The following is a 21,972-nucleotide window of genomic DNA, read 5'->3' as shown; positions in this document are numbered from 1 at the left end:
AGATTAGTAATTGATTACAGGAAGCTCAATGATCATACTGAAAGTGATCGCTACCCACTTCCTCAGATAGATGAGATACTGGATAACTTAGGAAAAGCCAGTTATTTCACAACATTAGATTTAGCTCAAGGTTACCATCAGATTGAAGTTCATCCGGATTCTATTCGGAAAACAGCCTTTTCAGTTCCGCATGGTCACTTTGAATTTTTACGTATGCCCTTTGGTTTAAAGAATAGCCCAGCAACATTCGAAAGGTTAATGGACAATATTCTTAGGCCCTTTATTCATAAGTTTTGCTTCGTCTACATGGACGATGTCATTATTTTTTCCAAGTCACTGCAAGAACACTTAGTTCATATTGCGACTATTTTTGACACTTTCAGAAAAAATAATTTAAAAATTCAGTTAGACAAATCTGAGTTTCTCACGAAAGAAGTTTCTTTCTTAGGTCACGTAGTGACAACCGAAGGAATCAAACCTAACCCAGCAAAAATCGAAGCTATACAAAAATATCCTCTACCAAAAACAGTAAAAGAAATTAAATCATTTCTTGGTTTAATCGGTTACTACCGAATATTCATACCCAACTTTGCAAAAATAACGTCCCCATTTTCGAGATGTACTCGAAAAGGAGCAACTATCGACCCCACAAATCCAAATTATTTAGAATGTTTTGCAAAATGCAAACAATTGTTAACTAATTCTCCAGTCTTACAATATCCAGACTTCGAAAAGCCTTTTGTACTGACTACAGACGCCTCTAATATAGCTATAGGATCAGTATTATCTCAAAATAATCACCCTATTGCCTACTATTCTCGAACTCTAAATTCCGCAGAACGAAACTACTCCACTATTGAAAAAGAACTTTTAGCCATACTAGATTCTTGTAAACACTTCCGTATGTATTTATACAACCAAAAATTCACTGTAGAAACAGATCACAATCCTCTCGTATGGATCTACAAAATTAAAGACCCCACTTCTAGATTAGCCCGATGGAGACTTAAACTAGAAGAATATGATTTTGAAGTTAAATATAAAAAAGGCAAAGAGAATCAAGTTGCTGATGCTCTTAGCCGAGTCCAAATAAATGCCCTAAGCTCGAGTTCAGAATGTGCTGAACCCCCGAATTCAGAATGTGCTGAACCACCCGACAATTTCGACATAGACGATTTCCTTGCCGATTTTGACAACTTACAAAACAGTACTAACACACAACATACATCAGTTGAGAACCCTATCACTGGAATAGAGATTTCACCTGAACCAATTAATTTATCCTCAAATTATTTTTAAACCAGAGTCAAATAATTTTGAAATTAAATACAAAAGAATTTTTAACAAACACCGTTACACTGTCACTTTGACAAATAATTGGAAAACAGAAATAGCAAATACCTTCCAAAATATCCTTAGACCAAATCAAAAATTTGCAATAACAATCCCTCACGAATTTCCCCAATTAGGACCGTTGTTAGGTCAAAAACCTTTTGATATATTACATATCGATCTATTCCACTGCAATAAAAACCTGTATCTCACAATAATAGATTCTTTTTCCAAATACGGTCAATGCTATAAGCTCACCGACAAAACTTCCATTTCGATACTAAACAAATTAAGACACTACTTTTCGCACCACAATTACCCAAAAAAGATTGTATGCGACAGCGGCACCGAATTTAATTCCGCAGTCATTAAAGAATTCCTAAATATCCACAAAATCGAAATACATTTTACAACAGTAAACAATTCTTCCTCAAACTCTCCTGTAGAGCGCTTTCATTCAACTCTTATTGAAAAACTTAGGACCTTACAAGCCCAAAATCCAAATGATTCGTTAGATGACATTCTAACATACGCCATTCTTATTTACAACCAATCAATCCACAGTTCCACAGATTATTCCCCGTTCTCAATTCTGTACGGACCCTATGCAGAAGAAATACATTTCGACTTTGATCTTCCGATATACGCAACATATAATCAAAGACATAAAGAAGAACTCCAACCCTTTATTGCAGAACTATATAATAAACAAAAACAAAAAAGACAACAACTCTTAGATAGACAAAACGAAAATGCCGAAGATATTCCGGAAATAGACCTTACAAAATCCCTATATGTTTCTAAGAAAAAACATAAGTCCAAATTACAAGCCCCTTTCTCCACTATTCATCCAGAAACGCAAGACAAAACAAAAATAATCGGTAAAACAGATAAACAAAATTTAACAAGCACTCACCTTAAATATGTAAAACGAATACGAAAACATGTAGATAAACCTACTCAAGACCCAAATTTTTCACAGGACAATCCTCGCCCTGGTCCATCCACTCAATATTCAGGAGATTCCGAATAATGGTTACTATGCTGAAGAGATAGGCAAATCAAGAGAAATCTCCCACTATCACAGACATTTTCTTCACATTCCACTAGACAAATTATCCGACAGTATTGACGCTAGTCCGACAAGCTATTTCAAAGATCACTTCAAAAATGCACCTCTCTCGCTACTGTACTCCCAATACACCCACATACAAGAACAAACAAAAGACGATCTACACAAGATTACGCGAAAACAGAAACGCGGACTTTTTAATTTTCTAGGTACAGCCATCAAATACGTGACTGGAAATCCAGACGACTCTGACTTAGACTTGTTAAAATCACACATAATCTCTTTAGAAAATAAACAAAACGAAATCATAAAAAAATTTAATAACCAAATATCTTATGGAAACTCTTTTAACACGAGATTCGATAAACTTTTAGAAAAACTAAATTCTGATAATTCAATTCTCATATCTGCACTCAACAAATTATCAGCTGATTTTGACAGCTATATCGTTCTACACAACGAGATAATAAATCTCCAAAATATAAACGAATTTCTAATGAAACTTATAAGAACCATTACTTTATCTGAACTTAATATCTCTAATATAGAATTATTCACTTTAAAGGAAATAATAGACCTTAAAGAGAACCTTCTCAAAATTTATCCCAGAAATTCAATTCCCAATAGTAATGAACACCCTTATGAACTTATAGAGTCAACAAAAACTTTAGTTTGTGTAACTTCAAATACAATGCTCATAATAATTAAAATCCCTATACTCCATGAAATTCCTTATACTACCTATAAAATCTATCCCATTCCAAACAAAGATCATGTTATGATTCTGCCACCTGCAAGCTACTATACAAATAATAAATGGTTCAACACTTGTATAGGACAAGGCGATAACATAGTTTGTTCCAACTATGTACAATCCAAATGTAACATACCCAATGTAGATAATTGCACAAAAACATTAATCACAGAGAACTTTTTCCAAGAAACCAGCAAAGTCATATTGCTAGGAATAGTTCACCCAATGAGAATCCAGCAGATAGAAATTAATTCAACCAGCCTCTTGACGACAGATGTACCAATAATGATTGAAGGTATCCAATTTAATAAAAAGACGTCTCAAGATATTTCCATTCCAAAAATTGTTCCAATAAAATTAATACCAAACCATGAGATGAAAATTGAAAAATTAACAATCCCAGAGACACATGGCCAAATTCAACCAATAGATACCAAAGTACTACCCCGATTATCCATAGGACTGAGCACCACTTCTGTTATAATATTTTTAACTATTTTAGCTTTCCTAATAATCTTCCTAATTAGGAAAAGAAAACGAATTTCCAAAATCCTATTTGGAGAAAAATTGCATCCTGCCCAGATCCAGATACTAGACGAGCTGATAGCCGAAGTAACCAAAACTTCGAGGACGAAGTCCCAACCAATGGAGGGAGGAGAAATGTAGCCATAAGCTCCCTTACTATTAAGAATCAGCAGATTCCGATATCCGACGTTATAAATAGGAAGAAATCAATATTTTTATTATTATTGTAATTATTATGTTTCAATAGTCAAGTTTAAATCATTAAATGTAGTAGTTTGTAGAATTTCTCAAAAATTGTAACTATTTTCGAAATAAAGATTTTTTTTTGGGAATATCGACGTTGAAGAAACATTTCTATATATATATCTAACACAATTATTCAATTTAATCATGAAAATCAGCTATTTCTCACCACAATGGAAAGTAGCTGAATTAACTCATATTTTAAAATAAAGTAAACTACCTAAAAGAGTGTCAAAGGGAATCATACCGGCCCATCAGCCTACTACCAGTACTGTCCAAAGTGATCGAAAAACTTTTACTAACAAGACTAATAACACCTCCAGTAGAAGACAAGGAAAAAATTCCAATTCACCAATTTGGATTCAGGCAGAAACATTCTACCATTCAACAGGAACATCCAATATAAAACAGAATCCATAAAAACCTCGAGGCATCCAGATATTCCTCCGCCCTGTTCATAGACATAGGACAAGCATTTGACAAGATATGGCACCAGGGGTTATTCTATAAGCTCAGGAGTTGTTTAATCTATTACACATTACTAAAGTCATACCTTACAAATAGACGTTTTAGAGTAAAATACGACAATGAAATTACAGAACTCCAACCCTTAACAACGGAAGTCCCACAGGGAAGTGTACTGGGTTCTGTCCTGTACCTACTCTGCGCTGCGAACCTGCCAACATCATCTGTTACAACAGGTACATTTACAGATACGTCGATCTTGTGCTCTAACAAGAATCCACACATCGCATCAGAACTCCTGCAAAATAACATACATGAAGTCGAAAAATGGTTAAAAAAAATGGAGAATTAAACTGAATGAGTAAAAGTCGATTCATGTAATATTTACAACCCGTAGAGGAACATGTCCACCCCACCTGTATGTATTAACAGCAAAGAAATACCACAGAAATATTATCTAAATTACCTTGGGATTCACTTGGATAGAAAACTGATCTGGAAAAAACATATCTTCCAAAAGAAAAAAACTGGGTCATCAAGTGAGAGACATATACCGGATAATAGAAATACAATCCCAGTTAACTCAAAATAAATTATTCCTATACAAAGCGGTGTTGAAGCCAGTATGGACCTATGGGATAGAACTGTGAGGGACAGCGGCAAATTCTAATATAGAAATTATTCAAAGGTTCCAATCTAAAATACTAAGGATGATTTTAAATATACCACCAACAACGCCGTACATCGAGATATAGAAATAACTTGTGTAAAGCAAGAAATCGAGGGTTTAGTGTCAAACAATTGTATCTCTATCTGAACCAGATCAAAAAATACATTAAACGTTAACTACCAATTGTGACAAATTTGTTAATGTCAAAAACATCTAAGGGAGATAAAGTTATTTCACAGTGAATTTCGTGATACATCAAAAACAGTTAACGACTGTTAACGTTTATTGACGTTAATATTTTAAGCGGGTATTGTAGATAGCGTTATTTATAATTCGTATTCGTTTGAAAAATGTTACTTTGATACTTGATACCTAAATAAAATATCTACATACATCCTTTTAAAATGCTGATGGTATTAAAATATAGTTTATTTATTGTTTACGATTCTACCTTAATATATGGTAGAATATCTGATTACTCATTACATTTTATGGTTTCTAGTTTTGCTGAAGTTAAAAGAGAACCGATGTTATTTTCTTATTGCCGGTCACGGATCTATTTGTCGTAATTATTTAATATTGTGATTTTTGTCAGTTTTTAACAGAAAAATGTCCAGTCGTGTACAAAGAATTTTAAAAATGGCTGTGGATCAGATAATAGCCCCAGACGAAACTCTTCATACAGGAATTACTTTCCCATTAAAGGTAAATATATGCTATGTTTGTCTTTAATATTGATTTGTTAAATAAACAATACATCATTAAGTACATAGGTACATATTTATATATGAACCTACTTTGTACAGATTATCTATTTAATCAATTAATTAAATTTAACATAGAGAAAATCGTACTTTGCTCTTTCTCACTTAGCTAAACCATATATTGGTATTCTTCTTCTTCTTCCTATGCCGTCCCCATTAACGGAGGTTGGCGACCACATTTTTAAAAGCTTCTCTGTCTTTTGCAACGTGGAATAATTCGTCTACAGTCATGTTTGTCCAGTCTCGAATATTTCGCAGCCATGACTTCCTCTTTCTACCTATTCCCTTTTTGCCATCGATTCTACCCTGCATGATGACCTGCAGAAGACTATATTTATTATTTCTTAGTATGTGTCCAAGGTATGCAGTCTTGCGTACTTTTATCGTTCTCAACAATTTTTTGTCTCGACCCATCTGAAGAAAAAACTGTGGGGTTGAAACACTTTTATTACGTATATTTTGATTACAATCGTTAAAAAGCCGACTAGTACAATATATCGACCGACTTGGTCGAGTGTTGATGGCGAAGTGAGTCTTTCGCGCCAAGACCGGTTTCTGCTTTAGCGGGCAAAAACACAAAGCATTACCGTTAGTGGCGCATATGTTTAAATAGAAATAAAAATGAATATATCACCACTGTGATAAATAATCTTTAAAATAAATATAAATGCGAAACGGAACAGGCCGCCCGCCTTGAAAGGCTAAAGTCTTTCAAAATAATATAACAACTTAACAATTTCAAAAATGACGAAAATTGTTCAAGAATCTAGCACTATTCACTGCATGGTAGAGGGCAGATGACAGATACTGCTCTCTTAATGATACCTCTCGTCGTCTTTATGGACACCACCCTGGAAACTCCGTCTGGACCTGGATGCAGCTCAACTACACGTCCCAACTGCCAAATTAGAGGAGGCAAGTTCTTTTCCTTGATAAGAACTAGTGTGCCAATATTAATGTCTTTGGAAACTTGTTTCCATTTTTTCCGCTGCTGCAGCTCTCCTATGAACTCCTTAGACCACCTTGACCAAATGTGCTGCACCATTTTTTGAAGGCGCTGAAAGTGGTTCAATCTATTTTCGTTTATTGACATCAAATCAGGTTCAGGAATGGCTGTCAAAGGCCTTCCAATCAGAAAATGAGCCGGAGTCAAAGGACAAAGGTCATTGGGATCTGATGAAAGGGCAGATATAGGACGACTATTAAGGACAGATTCTACTTGCGTGAGTATTGTAGAGAATTCCTCATACGTGAGGTGAGCATTGCCGACGACGCGTTTTAAATGCGATTTCATTGACTTAACGCCGGCCTCCCAAAGGCCACCGAAGTGCGGCGATTGTGGAGGTATGAAGTGCCATTCAATACTTTCGGTTATTGAATGGTCTTGAATCTCACGCTTATTAGTCTTAATAAAATCATAAAACTCCTTTAGTTCACGATTAGCACCCTGAAAGTTAGTTCCATTATCAGAGTACATCTTAAGAGGTTTTCCTCTTCTGCTTACAAAGCGCTTAAAGCCTGCTATAAATGAATGAGTAGTTAAATCAGATACGAGTTCTAAATGAACAGCACGAGTTGTGAAACACACGAATAAGGCTACATATGCCTTTAAAAGTTTGCATCCACGCCCCTTTCGATCCTTGACTAAAAAATAACCTGCGTAATCTACGCCTGTGATATAAAAAGGAGGGGATGGGTCAACACGATCCTTCGGTAAATCACCCATAATTGGAGACAGATTTTTAGGTGGACTTGCACGACAACACCTAATACATTTATGGACGATACGCTTGGCTGAATTTTTACCATGAATAGGCCAAAATTCATTTCGAATTGTAGATAAAAGAAGAAGAGGACCTGCATGACAGAGTTTAACGTGCAGGTCTACAAGAATTAAGTCAGTAAAATAATTATTAGATGGTAGCAAAATCGGATGTTTCTTCTCAAAAGAATAAGATGAATTTTTTAATCTACCACCAACACGAAGTATTCGATTTGAATCGATAAATGGTTGCAACGAAATGAGTTTGCTTTTTGGGCTTACAGGCCCCTTTTTTGTCAAATTGCGTATTTCTTCCGAGAAACATTCATTCTGAACTATCCTTACTAGGTAAAACATAGCGTTCGAAATCTCCTGAGAAGTTAAAGCACCTGAAGCTCTCTCATGAAGGGAAGACTTGGATATTTTGCAATTATTAATGAATCTCAGAATGTAAGCAGTACATCTCTTTAACTTAATCAAACTAGAGAATTGCTTTATTAATGAAAAGTCTAATGTGGCAGACAAAGTAATGACCTCGGCAGTCTTTAACTCCGGAATGTCATCTGGAAGAGAAAATTGTGTGGGATAATCATTTGATTTAAGCCAGGAAGGTCCATGCCACCATAAGTCAGAAGACATGAGTAATTGGGGACTAATTCCACGAGAAGCAAGATCAGCAGGATTGTCCTTCGAAACTACGTGGTGCCAACTTTTCCTTTCCGTTTTGGTCTGAATCTCAGCGACACGATTTCCTACAAACGTCTTTAATAGTTTTGACTGTGTGCGTATCCATGCCAGAGTGATAGTAGAATCAGACCAATGAAATACTTTATCGAAATTGATATCTGAGGACTTGATTACCCTTTCAGACAAACGAGCAAGTAACAATGCGCCGCACAATTCCAAACGAGGTATGCTAATCACCTTAAGGGGTGCAACCTTGGATTTTGCGCATAATAGACGAACCAAAACATGTCCATCAGAATCAACACTCTTAACATAGATTGCAGCACCATATGCCTTGTTGCTGGCATCAGAAAAACCATGTAGCTCACAAGAGATCGAATCCTTTAATTTTACGTACCTAGGTATTTCGATATTATTTAATCTAAGTAATTCCTCCTTGAAATGCTGCCACTGCGTAAAAATGATTTGGGGAACAGATTCATCCCAGCCTTGCTTTTCTTGCCAAAGAATTTGCATTATAATCTTGGCCGTAATTGTGCAAGCGCTAAGCAGCCCAAGAGGATCATAGATCTGAGCAATACGAGAAAGAATTATTCTCTTCGTTACCTTATTAGGATTAGGTAAATCAGCTACCTTATATGTTAGTGTGTCCGAATCACACATCCAATTTAGGCCAAGTACCTTTACCTTTTCTTCTCCACCGAATGATTTTAGATTTGATAGACACTTGGAACTTTGAATTTTATTAAGTACTACCGGATCATTCGATACCCACTTCCTCAACTCAAAACATCCGCTGTTTAAGATATTGTTGATATCCTTGCATACATTTGACAATGACTCTGCGCAATCTCCACCTGTCAGAAGATCATCAACATAGAAATCTCGCTTGATGATCTTGGACGCAGTAGGGTGAAGATCTTTATTCTCGGATGCTAACTGAAATAAGCAACGAATGACCTGAAACGAAGCTGAAGCTGTTCCATATGTGACCGTATTTAGCTGATATGTGCTCAGAGTATCAGAAGGAGAAGAACGCCAGAAAATTTGCTGAAGTGCTCGTTGTTCAGGATCCACGAGCACCTGACGATACATTTTTGTAATATCAGCAGAAACAACAAATGCATGTTGTCGAAAACGCAATAAAATTAAAAATAGATCGTCCTGAATGGTAGGACCCGAAATTTGAATGTCATTTATTGATAGACCAGAAGAAGATGGAAAGGAACCGTCGAACACCACACGAAGCTTTGTGGTGAGACTGTCATCCTTTAAGACCCCGTGATGGGGAAGATAATACGAAAAGCTCTGTTGACTATCATCAACCTTGGACATGTGACCAAGTTGTATGTATTCTTCCATAAATTCGGTATACATCCTTTTTAGGACGTCGTTTTTATGAAGTTTTTTCTCCAAGTTGAGAAAACGTTTTGATGCCTGTCGCTTTGAATCACCTATATTTTCAATGGAGCCCCTCAGAGGTATATTGATGATAAAGCGACCTTCGTCATTTCTCTTCACCGTTGAGGAGAAGTGTTTTTCGCATATTAAGTTTTCCTCGGACAGTACAGGTTCCGTGTACTCTTCGAGTTCCCAGAATTTTTGTAACTGAACATTTAAGTCAGAACTTAAATCATTTCTACTGAAGTTGCAATATGAAACTGATTCCCTTTTGTCATTAAACTGACCGGAAACTATCCAACCGAACCTTGTTTTTTGCATGACTGGAGCAGAAGGACCTAAACTGAATTGTCCCACACACAAGATTTTCCAGAAAGTATCAACACCTATCAGAATGTCGATTTTTGAAGCAACATGAAAATCTGGATCTGCTAGTCTTAAATGACGTGGAATATCTAAGTTTCCAATGTCGAAACTATATGCTGGAATTCTATCGCAGATGCTATTGACTACGAGACATGAAAGAGATGTAGAAAACGAAGACTGCCTTGACTGAATCTTCGCTGTGCACTTAGATCGAATGTTTGAGACTGCATGACCTATCCCTACAATAGAGATATTTACCTCGGACCTTGATAGCGCTAGCTTATCAGCTAATTCTCTCGTTATGAGATTTGATTGAGAGCCACAATCAAGAAGAGCCCTACATTGATGAACCCTACCGTTTTTATCGAATATTTGAACGACAGCTGTAGACAAAATTGATTGAGCTACATTCGAGTGAGCTGAAAGAGACACTTGGTGTTCAGGTTCAGACTCCACCCGTTGATTAGTGTCGGTAGTGTGAACGGATTGTTTATCTAAATGCAACAAACTATGGTGTTTTGCCTTACATTTTTTACACGCTCCATATTTGCAGTTGGAGCTAAAATGGCCAGAATAAAGGCAATTTGTACAAAGTTTTGAATCCCTAGCGTGTTTGATTCGCTCTTGGGTCGAAGCCCCCAAGAATTTAGCGCAGTTATATATTTTATGATCTTCTTTGCAGAACGTACATGCTTTTCTATTGAACGAGAGAAAAGATTGCGGCTGCCTTGAGAATTTGGACTGCCTGTCCGATTTATACGTAACTTTCGATACTTCTAGCTTCTCTAGAAGATCAGCTTTGCCTTTCAAGAATGCAATCATATCTTCAAAGGTAGGAAGATCACTTCCGGATCTATATGATTCCCATTCCCTCGCAGTGAGGGCATCTAACTTGCTTGCTATCATGAATATTAACAGAGTGTCCCAAGAATGAACAGGTTGCTGAAGAGATTCTAGCGAACGCAAGTTTTTCGAAACATTGTCAATTAGTTGACGAAGATGAGTAGAAGATTCTTTTGGAATGGGTTGCAAATCAAATAAGGCCTTTGTGTGATTGTAGATCAAAAGACGCGTGTTTGCAAACCTTTCGCATAGTAAGTTCCATGCTATATCATAATTCGCGGCCGAAATCTCTAATGAGCTGATAACCTGTGCAGCTTCTCCACCTAGAGATGCCCGAAGATAATGAAACTTCTGAATTGAATTAATCGAAGGATTTTTATGAATTAGACTATCATAGGTATCATGATACTCAAGCCACCTCCCGTATGACCCTTTGAAATGAGGTAACTCGATAGTTGGGAGCTTTATTTGAGAGTGAAGTGGACTGTATTGAATTTGCTCTACATTTGTTAAATGAGTGCTACCTAAGTTTGAAGAAAATGATTCTACGGGACGATTGTTACATTCATGCTTATTTGAAATCGAATTTATTAATGCTTTTGCTTGTGATACAAGCGAATAATACAAATCTGAAAAGCTTTCCCTATTGTCTAATTCCTCAGAAACATTGTCCGAAATGTTTTCTATTTCGTATTGAATTTTTTCGAATTCATTTATAACAGGCTCTATATCTGCTAACCTGGTTTCTACCTCAATAACTAAATTGTCAGATTGTTTTTCAATCTGTTTATTAAGAAATTTTTCGAATATTGTCAATCGTGATTTAAGTATACCCCTTTTTTTGTTTAAATCTTTTAGAGACATAATAAAATATTTTTTAATAATACTCGAAGTTTATTTTACGATGAAAAGATTTAAAATGTTTACCAGTATACTAATGAAATAATGAAATCGCAATTATAAGAAAAGGTTTTACCTGTCGTTATGAACAAGCAATAAAATTGTACAAAATGTTGAAAATTATATTTTTTATCTAACTGAAAGTGAAACCGCATAAATTATATAGGGTTCGTTACCTGAAATGTAAGTAAGGCAATAAAGGTTTTACTCGGCGACAAAAAATCAAGTATATGAAATGAATAGTTGCTTTGTTTGAAGCAAGACAGGTTTTTGTACCTTTTAACGAAATATTATATTTGAGTAATAAAATGAGTTTAACCAAATAAACAGGTTTTTATAATTGACCCTAGTTAAACGACATTTAACTCCACGCAAGTAGAAAGAATATATGAAATAGAGATGGGAATGGCTCACTTACTTTGATTAGGCGTGCTGTTGACCAGATGAAGTTCTATCCACGCACTAGAGGAAAGACTACAGATGCTTTCTGCCACGGTGCTGGATGTGATGTTGGGTGGACTGCTAGCAGCTTGAATTGTAGCTCTACAGGAACCGCCCGAAGGTTGTAATTGTTACTTGTAACGGTTACTTGTAACCACTTGACTCCGCCCTCACGAACAGAAAAAGACGACTTGCCGGCTAATTAACTAAATTTAGATTGCAGCAAACTGCATGAATGTCTTTGATAACCACTGATATATACGACTCGAATGGACCATGAAGAAAAAACTGTGGGGTTGAAACACTTTTATTACGTATATTTTGATTACAATCGTTAAAAAGCCGACTAGTACAATATATCGACCGACTTGGTCGAGTGTTGATGGCGAAGTGAGTCTTTCGCGCCAAGACCGGTTTCTGCTTTAGCGGGCAAAAACACAAAGCATTACCGTTAGTGGCGCATATGTTTAAATAGAAATAAAAATGAATATATCACCACTGTGATAAATAATCTTTAAAATAAATATAAATGCGAAACGGAACACCATCCTTCTCAGCACTTCCTCATTGGTGACCCTGGCAGTCCATGGAATTCTCAACATTCTCCGGTATATTCAAAGTTCAAAGGCTTCAATCTTTTTAACTATTGATAGATTGATATAAATCCGGATAGTAGAAAAAACAAAGGGGAACCTGAAATGCAAAATGAAGAAAAACAAACAGATCAAATACAACCAAACACTACTCAAAACAATCTTACGCATGATGAAAGAAAGGTAAAGTTTTTTGTGCGTACTTTCATAAATAATATAAATATTGCAATATTTTAGGCAAATACTACGTATTTCGAAATAGAACCACCAGAGCCGTCGTGCAGTTTTGACTATCAAGCCTGTAACACATATATTTATCAATCCGAGAAAAATATACATGCTGATTCAGATGACTCTGTTAAGGATTTAGATAACGAACCTGATGAAGAATCTGAATCGTCTGCTGAAGATGCACACTCGGAGCAACAAAAAAATAAAAAAGGAAAAAATATATTATGCTAACTAATGTTAAATTATCCAAGTTAAGCGAAGATAAAACTGAAAATGAGGAGTACATCGTAAAACCAGAATGTACTGAGTTAACTAACGTAAAAGAAAAAAGAAAAGGAAGAAAATTGCTGTTAAAAGTGTGTGGCTGCGAAATAAACAGAAGTCTAACATCCAAAGTGGCAAAAAGCATAAAGCAATAAGTAGTGAAAGGATATTTCCAGCTAAAACGGTTAAATATAAAGGTTGTTCAAAATGTCCCAGGCATTGTAATAAAAATTTCAGTGAAGCCGAACGTGAGTCCATAAACGAAAAGTATTGGAAACTTTCAACTTATGAACAAAAAAAGCAATATCTTAGGGGCTTAAAGGAAAAACTGAAAGGGACTATTCGAACTGCTGCAGAAATATCTAAACGTCAGAAAACACGATTTTTTTATCTCGTAAAAAATAACGAAAAAATACAAGTATGCCAGGGATTTTTATCAACATTTAACATTTCAAATACAGTGGTCCAAAACATATTACATAATAGAGATAAAATGCATATAGTCTCCATAGATCATCGAGGACGACATCCTCCAGGAGTAAAATTACGTGATGATTCTAGAAAGTATATTATCAATCACATAAATTCATTTGCAAGAGTTCCATCCCATTACCCAAGAAACGATAGCTCTAAGAATTACTTACCTGGGGATCTTAATTTGACAAAAATGTATACCATGTATTTAGCACAATGTGATTTTGATTAAGTCAGAAAAAAGCTGGTTTTATCGAAAAATATTTAACACGAACTTTAATATTGCATTCCATATTCCTTGCAAGGATTATTGTGATACTTGTTTTGTATTTAAAAATCTGCCCGGTGATGGAAAAAGTAAAAGAGAAGTAGAACACAATGCACATCTTCGTCGAAAGGAAAATGCACGTGAACTCAGAGATATTTTTAAAAATAAGGCTATCTCAAATGAAATTTGTTTTTGTGAATTTGACTTTGAGGCTGTGCGTTATTGCCCACAAGTTAAAACTATAGCAATTTTTTACAAATATCGTTTAGCAGTATACAATTTAACGGTATATAATGTTGCCTCACGTGTAGCACAAAATTTTGTATGACACGCAGCACTAGCTGGTCGTGGTTCTTCTGAGGTAGCCTCTTTCCTTTACAAATACATGATAAGTGAAGTTACGGGGAAAGACTTTGCCTTTATGTTGGGACTTGTTCGGACCAAAACAGAAATTCAATCGTTTCCGCAATGTTTCTGTTTGATGTTGAAACCCTAAATATTTCAAAAATCGACCAGTTATTTTTTGAACATTGTGATACGGTCCATGCCCAAATCGAAAACGCAAGTAAAGGTTTGGAAATTTATGATCGATCGGGATGGTATACAATGATTAAAATGGCTTCAAAGAAATCAAAATACGAAGTAGTTGAAATAGATCAGGAAGATATTCGGGATTTTAAAGAAATTCAAATTCAAATGATTAAAAATAAATAAACTGATACTGAAGGAAATGTTGTCAAATTATTGAATATAGTTTGGCTATAATATAGAAAAGAAGACACTGATCATATTTATTTCAGATATGATTTTAAATCAGACAACTTTATGAAATTTAAAATACAGAGGAGGCAACTTCGAACATGTTCAATTAACAAACTTGTGCCACGAAGAAAATACGACAAGCCTTTAACAATTGATGATAAAAAATTAAAAGGTTTACTAGAACTCTGTGAGCAAAATATATTAAAGAACAATACCACTTCTTTTACTACAATCTTCAAGGAAGGGGTAATGATCATAATAAAAATCTTTCAGAAGATGAAGACCTTTAAAGATAGTATAAGTATTTAGACATTTCATAAGTTTAATATATATATATATATATATATATATATATATATATATATATATATATATATATATATATATATATATATATATATGTATGTTATCCGAAAAATATAGTTGTTTATTTAGTTATACTTGTAACATTTCTGACAATACAGGGTTAGTGCTGCATTGGATATTCTGAAAAATTTGAAATATCAGGTCATTTAAGGTAAAGCTAAACTGCCAGGAAATATCAGGGAGTTTTTCGCAACATTTTAGGGAAATTACATTTTGTACTAACTAACAATATTAACGCTGTAGTAAAACTATTATTCTCAACTGCGACGTTAACGATTACAAAAAAGTATGTATTGGTAATATCAAAAAACGTTACCAGGTCATTATTAGAAACAAAGGCTATTTTTTTCTCTGTAGCATAACAATAACCTGTAATATCTATTACAATATGTCAACGGAACTTTAATAATAATATATATTTTATTTATTTATTGCTAATTTACAATCTACTTCAATATAGTAATAAGTAAATATGATGTATGTTCTTGGCTTGTGGCATCTGGAATTTACCTAGCAGCTAGATCTTCTGGCCAAAGTCTTTTTAGACGTCTGTCAACCAGTGGGGGGTTGAATAATTCGTCTATGAGATGGTTTGGATGGTCTGCGTTGCAATTCATGTATCTTGTGGAGTGGTCAGCAATCACATCATTGATGAAGGGGATGTTGAGGTCTGCATGAAGGGTTTGGTTTGACACATACCATGGGGCTTTAGCTAACATACGAATAGTTTTTGACTGGGATGTCTGTAGTATTTTGGTGTTGGATGGTTTGCTACAGCCCCACAGCTAATTCCGTATATCCACACTGGTTTGAGTATTGTTTTATATATGGTCAGTTTGTTTTCTAATGAAAGTTGCGATCTTCTGTTGATTAGCCAGCTCATATTTTTAACTTTTAGGTCGAGGTGTCGTCGTTTGGCTGCAATATGTGATTTCCAAGTAAGTTTTTCGTCTAGATGAAGGCCCAGGTACTTTACATCTGTTTTTATTGGTATAGGTGAACTATTTAGGTGTAGTTGTGGACATCTAATTCTTCGATTTGTGAAATTTACTTGACAAGACTTGTTTGTGTTGACGTTTATTTTCCAGCATTTAAGCCAGTCTTCTAATTCATTGAGATGATTTTGCAATTTGTTAAATGCTAATATTTCGTTGATTGATGCTAGTATACCAGTTGTCATCCGCAAATGTTGCCAATAGTGTATTTTCGCTAATAGGAATATCAGCAGTGAAGATTTGATAAATGAATGGGCCAAATACACTGCCTTGTGGTACTCTGGATTTTATTTGGTGGTAGTTGGATAGAGCACCTTCGTATTTAACTTGGAAGTATCTGTCAAACAAGTATGATTTAAGGAGGAGGTAGATTTGGTCAGTTAGCTGAGCTTTTATTTTAAAGAGAAGACCCTCGTGCCACACACTACCAAATACTTGCTGTATATCGAGGAATGCTGATAGACAGATTTGTTTCCCTTCTAGGCTCTCTTTTATTTTGTTGACTAATCTATGGCACTGTTGTATAGTTGAGTGATTTGACCGTAAACCAAACTGATGATCTGGGATAAGGTTTTCTATAGGTATTATTGTATCTATTATGTTAAGGATTAACCTTTCGAAGACTTTTGATAAAGTCGGAAGGAGACTTATTGGTCTGTACGAACTGGATTCAGTTAGAGGTTTACCAGGTTTAGGTATCGTTATAATTTTTGCATACTTCCATTGCATTGGAAAATAGCATAGTCTCAGGAGGCTATTAAAAATAATGGTTATTAAGACGACACCTATTCTTGGGAGTTTTTTAAGATTTCGCCAGTTATATGGTCAAATCCTGGAGCTTTATGAGGGTTAAGCAGGTTGATTTCGTTACGGACTTCGTTTGGTGAGAAGTATTTTAGTGGTAATGATAGATGACAGGGTGCATTAAGGAAGTCTCTAATTTTCTCGTCGTTAGTATCGTTGGCCTGTGGGATGGAGAAGACGGTTGATAGATGTTCTGCAAATCTGTTGGATTTTTCTATATCTGATCGAACCCAGGTTCCATTATTTTTCCTAATTGGTGATTTAATTACTACCGGCTTTTTGAATTTCTTTGTGGCTTTCCAAAGAGAGTTGTCGTCAAGAGAAAGGTTTGCGACATATCTTTCAAAAGATTCGTTTTGGCTGTTTGGATAGCGGAATGAAGTCTGTGTGTGAGCCTGTTTAGATTTGTTTTATCTATCGCGTTTCTTGTTCTTTGCCATTTGCGACTGGCTCTTCTTCTCTCTTCTACTAGTGTTCTAGTGTGGAGGGGTATACTATACCTTTCATCAATGGTTTTTCCTTTTTCAGGAGTAACTTTCCAAGCGGCCTGTTGTATTTGTTCCGTTAGATATTTTACAGCTTCTTCAATATCTTTTTTGTGTTTGTCGAATGTCGAGAGATATTTTTTCATTGAGTTCTTCTTTGAATTGAACTCAATTCGTGTAACTGGAACATAGCCTTGGTGCAAGAGTTTTCCAAATTATATTGGTACTTAAGGTAATCAAGATGAGACTGTGGTCCGAATGTAGATCAAAACTGGGGGTGATGTCGCTGTGTATTTCAGGTATTCCCTTAGTTATAGCAAATCAGGAATTTTGTTGTTATCATTGGGCCAGTATGTGGGGGTACCAGTTGTTAGGTATTTCAGGTTATTATCTTGTATGATCTTTAATAGATTTCTGCCTTTTGGAGATATCAGTCTTGCTCCCCAGGTTGTATGTTTTGCATTCCAGTCCCCTGCCACTAGGAAATGTGAGCCAAGGAAATTCGTAGTGTTTTATAGCTGTACGAATTATTACAACTTAACCAGCATCCAGTTCCAACTGGATGGTTTACGTAATAGACAGAGTAGTCTGGAATTTTTATAAAAGACCTCTCAGTTGTGTGACTCTCAGATATAAGTAGGATGTCTATTTTGTTTAATTTTAGAGATAGTATAATTTCTTGCCCATGGTTTGTTAGACCATTTGCGTTCCACTCTGCTATTCTAAGTGAGTTAGCCATTACGACGTTCTATTTATAACTGTTGTAAGCATGCTTAGTATCATGCTGTTTTGGTCTATCAATGGCAGCTATGTACGCCGTTGCTCCCGCTTGGCGGCGCTAGTGTAGTTGGGGGTCAACGTCATATAATATTATTTATCTATGGTTAACGTTATGAAAGTTCGTGAAGTTTGTATATGGTGTTTTTGTTTACGATTTAATAAATAATAAATTATGGCAGAAAAATATGGATCTTGGACTGTTTGTGCGTTAAAAAACGAATTAAGGAGAAGAAATGCCAAAGTTACTGGAAAAAAGGAAGAAATTATCGAAAGGTAAACTATATTAATAATCTTCTAATGTTTTATTTCTATAGCTCAGACCAAAATAAAAATATTTATGTTCATAGTGAAGTATTTGTATTTGGGTTTGAGCTAATACAGTCATGTAACGTAACAGTGGTGACTTCTTTTGTATGTTAGTATATTAAATTAATTTAATATAAAAACATACAACAGAAGTCTTTACTTTATTTTAATATGTTATACCTATGGCATACAGCCAACTACAGGGTTTTCCCTGTTAAATTCTTAGTAAATATGGCTGCAACTAAATATTCCAGAAAAACATAAGTATTTTAACAAATACGTGCATTTATTGTCGGCACATTTTTATCCCTTCTTATTATTAGAATCCACTTTTTTGTTATCAGAATATCTTTGAGAAACCTGGAGGAAACCATTTTATTTTCTCAAATTAAATTCACACAGCCAAATAAATGCAATATTTACTTACAAGTAAATTGATTTGAAGAGTTGACGTGACCCCCAACTACACAAGCGCCACCTACGTTGAGCTTTTCAGATTAGCTGCCATTGTGCAAACATATTTTTAAATTCGTTGAGGAATTCTGTAAGTTTATTTGAAAGGTCTGAATTATTGTTGTTGTCTTGTGAAGAAGTTGCTGCAACTTGAGCCTATGTTACATGTGATTGGCGTATGTGGTGAGTATTAGTGTTATTATTATTATTTAAGCTTGTAACTCTAGTTATAGGAATACTGCTTGTTATATTTTTGTTTTTCGAATTTACTAGGTCTTTATCTATAGCACATCCTTTATAGTTTGCTGGATGATTGCCATTACATAAGGTACATGTTGCTGGTGTGTCGCGTGCTTTTTTGCAGGATTTTGTGTCATGTGATCCACCGCATTTAACACAGGCGAATGACCTCAGGCAGTAACTTTTTGAGTGCCCGTATTTTTGACACCTTGTGCATTGTACTATTGTATTTTTTAATATGTTTTTGTTGTTTTCATTTGGCTCTACATCGACAAAGAATAAGGGCAATGGTTCTTTGGTAACTTTATGTCTAACATTAATTATGTGAACTTTCAAACCCTTATTCTTTAATTCATGCGAGATATCTCCTGTGGGTATTGAATGGTGTAATCCTCTTATGACAACTCTATAGGCCCTCTCTTGTTTCGGTTGGTAAGTGTGATGTACAATGTTTTCTTTTCTAAGGTGCTGTATGAGTGTCCTGTAGGTGTCTGAGTTTGTAGGGTTAATTTTTACTGTATTATTTGAAATGGTTTTGGTGTAATAGGTTTCTGCCGCAGTTGTAGATGAAAGGTTTGCTATATTAACACTATAGTCATTAACTCCATAAATATAGATTGGTGGCGGTGAGTGATCTTTTTTGGTTATATTTGTGTTTTGTGTATTTGATAAATTGTCTGTTTATTCATCTAGATTTTCTTTTGAGAGGGAATCAAATCTGTTTTGTGTTTGGATTTGGTTGGGAATTTCTGAAGTTGTTTGTCTTTTCACTCTTTTTCTCTTATTGTCAAGGATGTTTATTTTCGTTTTCTGTTTCGTTAAGTTCTATGTCGCTATCGCTATCCGTGTAGTTATTGGTGTTTTGTGATGATGAGAGTCAGCATTGAGGGTTTGTGGATTGCCAATACTGTTGTGTATTGGGACTGAATAGGGTTTTGGGTGTTTTGAATATTTTGTGCAGTTGATTGAGTAGGAAATTGTACTTGGTTTGGTATAGCTATTTGGGTTGGAATCTTGATTTAGGCATGAAATTTGATTTGTTATCTGGTTAGATGGTGTTTGATGGAAATACAAAAATGGTAATAATAAATTCCCCGAAGGGAACATATTTCTTCTGTTTGTTTCACTAATCACCTAGTTTTTGTTACTTTTCACTTAACAATTTTTTGATGCTGATAAGATAATTACTAGTTAATTAGGTAGTTTTACGATAAAGAAGTTCTCTAGCGCTTTGAATGACGGTACTTGTTCACGCTTCGAGAATCAGATTGCTACTCAATAATAATATATAAATTTATAGATTTTTATTGTAATGTATCTTGCCTCCATAATTACAAATCTGTTGGCAAATATTACGTTTTAAAACAGTTTTTCGTATGTTCTACAACTTCATGTTTTTGTAGTTAACGTTGTTTGACACTAAACCCTCGAAATTATATATCGTTTAAAAAAATACAAGGACTGATTGCGGTAACACCCAAATCACCTATCACGGAATTTGATGCAGATGCGTATAGTGCATAGGTTGAAACGTAAAGTGCCTAGCGATCTAGTGTGAGCAAACAAAAAATTGTAGTTATAATCATGTTTTTCCCAGAACCAATAATAATTGAATAGACTAGATTTCGATTTGTACCCACAGTGTGTCTCAAACTTAACATAAGAAAAACATTTCGTTTCTTCCACCCGGTATAAGCTCAAAAGAGAAGCTTGAGTAAACCTTTCCCCAACAGTGTAAATACCAAAGAAAAAAATCTAAAATAAAAGAAATTATCGGAATCTGTTCACGAGAAAATCAACTATGAAAATAAGCATCGTTTTTGGTGGTGCAACATTTTTGCGGTTAGGTATATATTCACAATTATTATTAAACATATTTTTTACTACTTACCAACACTGAAAAGTGTGTCTGACCACATCGTCAAATACTGCTCGTAGAACACATAAAACACTGAGTAGGGAAACACATCAACCGCAACAGTATCTGAGAGATTGGCTGCTATCTTTCTCGATGATCTCATACTCTCATAGAAATCCTTAGAAGTCTTCAAAATTGTATGGTAAGTCATGAAGTAGGAAGCTCCAACAGTAGATAATTTGGTGGTAGCATTAGTTTTATAGTTAACTGCTTGACCGTATGCGGCGTGACCTCCTTTAGGGCAATCCAAATCTGGATTATCTCTCAAGAAGAAAGAAACGTATCGCTTAAAATCTTCTGGCACTGGTCGGTTTTCTGGACCGTCGAATTTGATGTTGCACTGTTTGCACACTGAAAATATCAATTTATTGTAACCTTCAATTTATAGTAGTGAAAAAGCTTTTTGTACTTACCAAAGCCTTTAGTTTTATGCGGACAAAAGCTGCTATCGTTGGCATATTTTTTGCAGCATTTAGGATTTTCTGCCCAGTCAAAGTAGTCGTCTATCCAACTGGAAGAAGGTCTGGCAATGTATGTATCTTCTGGAACTTTACTGGCGGCATATATTTGAGCAACCATGGAATTACTTTTGCAGTATCTACCCGTACATATCAGGTTCTGAGCTTCGATGTCACTGTAGTTAAGTCCTCCTTTTACGACAAAGTATACTGGAGGTCCTACAAAGTAAAAAAATAATTTTTAACTGTTACACAATATATGTGTAATATATTTTGGTCATAAACATTCTCTTTTTCTTTATCCATATGCGGGATCGGCTTCCCTAATTACATTTCTCCTTAAGTTTCTA

General features: G+C 35.1%; 1 protein-coding gene across 2 annotated transcripts in view; it reads right to left on the bottom strand.

The window, feature by feature from the left end:
• The window catches only part of LOC140451119 (NPC intracellular cholesterol transporter 1-like), a 229,349-nt gene that overhangs the window by 79,113 nt on the left and 128,264 nt on the right, over positions 1-21,972 (bottom strand). For both annotated transcript variants that reach the window (XM_072544850.1, XM_072544856.1), the window contains exons 12-13: positions 21,578-21,841; positions 21,138-21,515 (exon numbers count right to left, since the gene is read on the bottom strand). In XM_072544850.1, coding sequence (XP_072400951.1) covers positions 21,138-21,515; positions 21,578-21,841 — 642 coding nt within the window. The remainder of the gene's footprint in view (positions 1-21,137; positions 21,516-21,577; positions 21,842-21,972) is intronic.

This window comes from Diabrotica undecimpunctata, chromosome 1, assembly GCF_040954645.1.
Source record: "Diabrotica undecimpunctata isolate CICGRU chromosome 1, icDiaUnde3, whole genome shotgun sequence".
NCBI lineage: Eukaryota > Metazoa > Arthropoda > Insecta > Coleoptera > Chrysomelidae > Diabrotica > Diabrotica undecimpunctata.
Note: the sequence above shows the minus strand (reverse complement) of the source record. Positions and strands in the feature narration are given on the sequence as shown.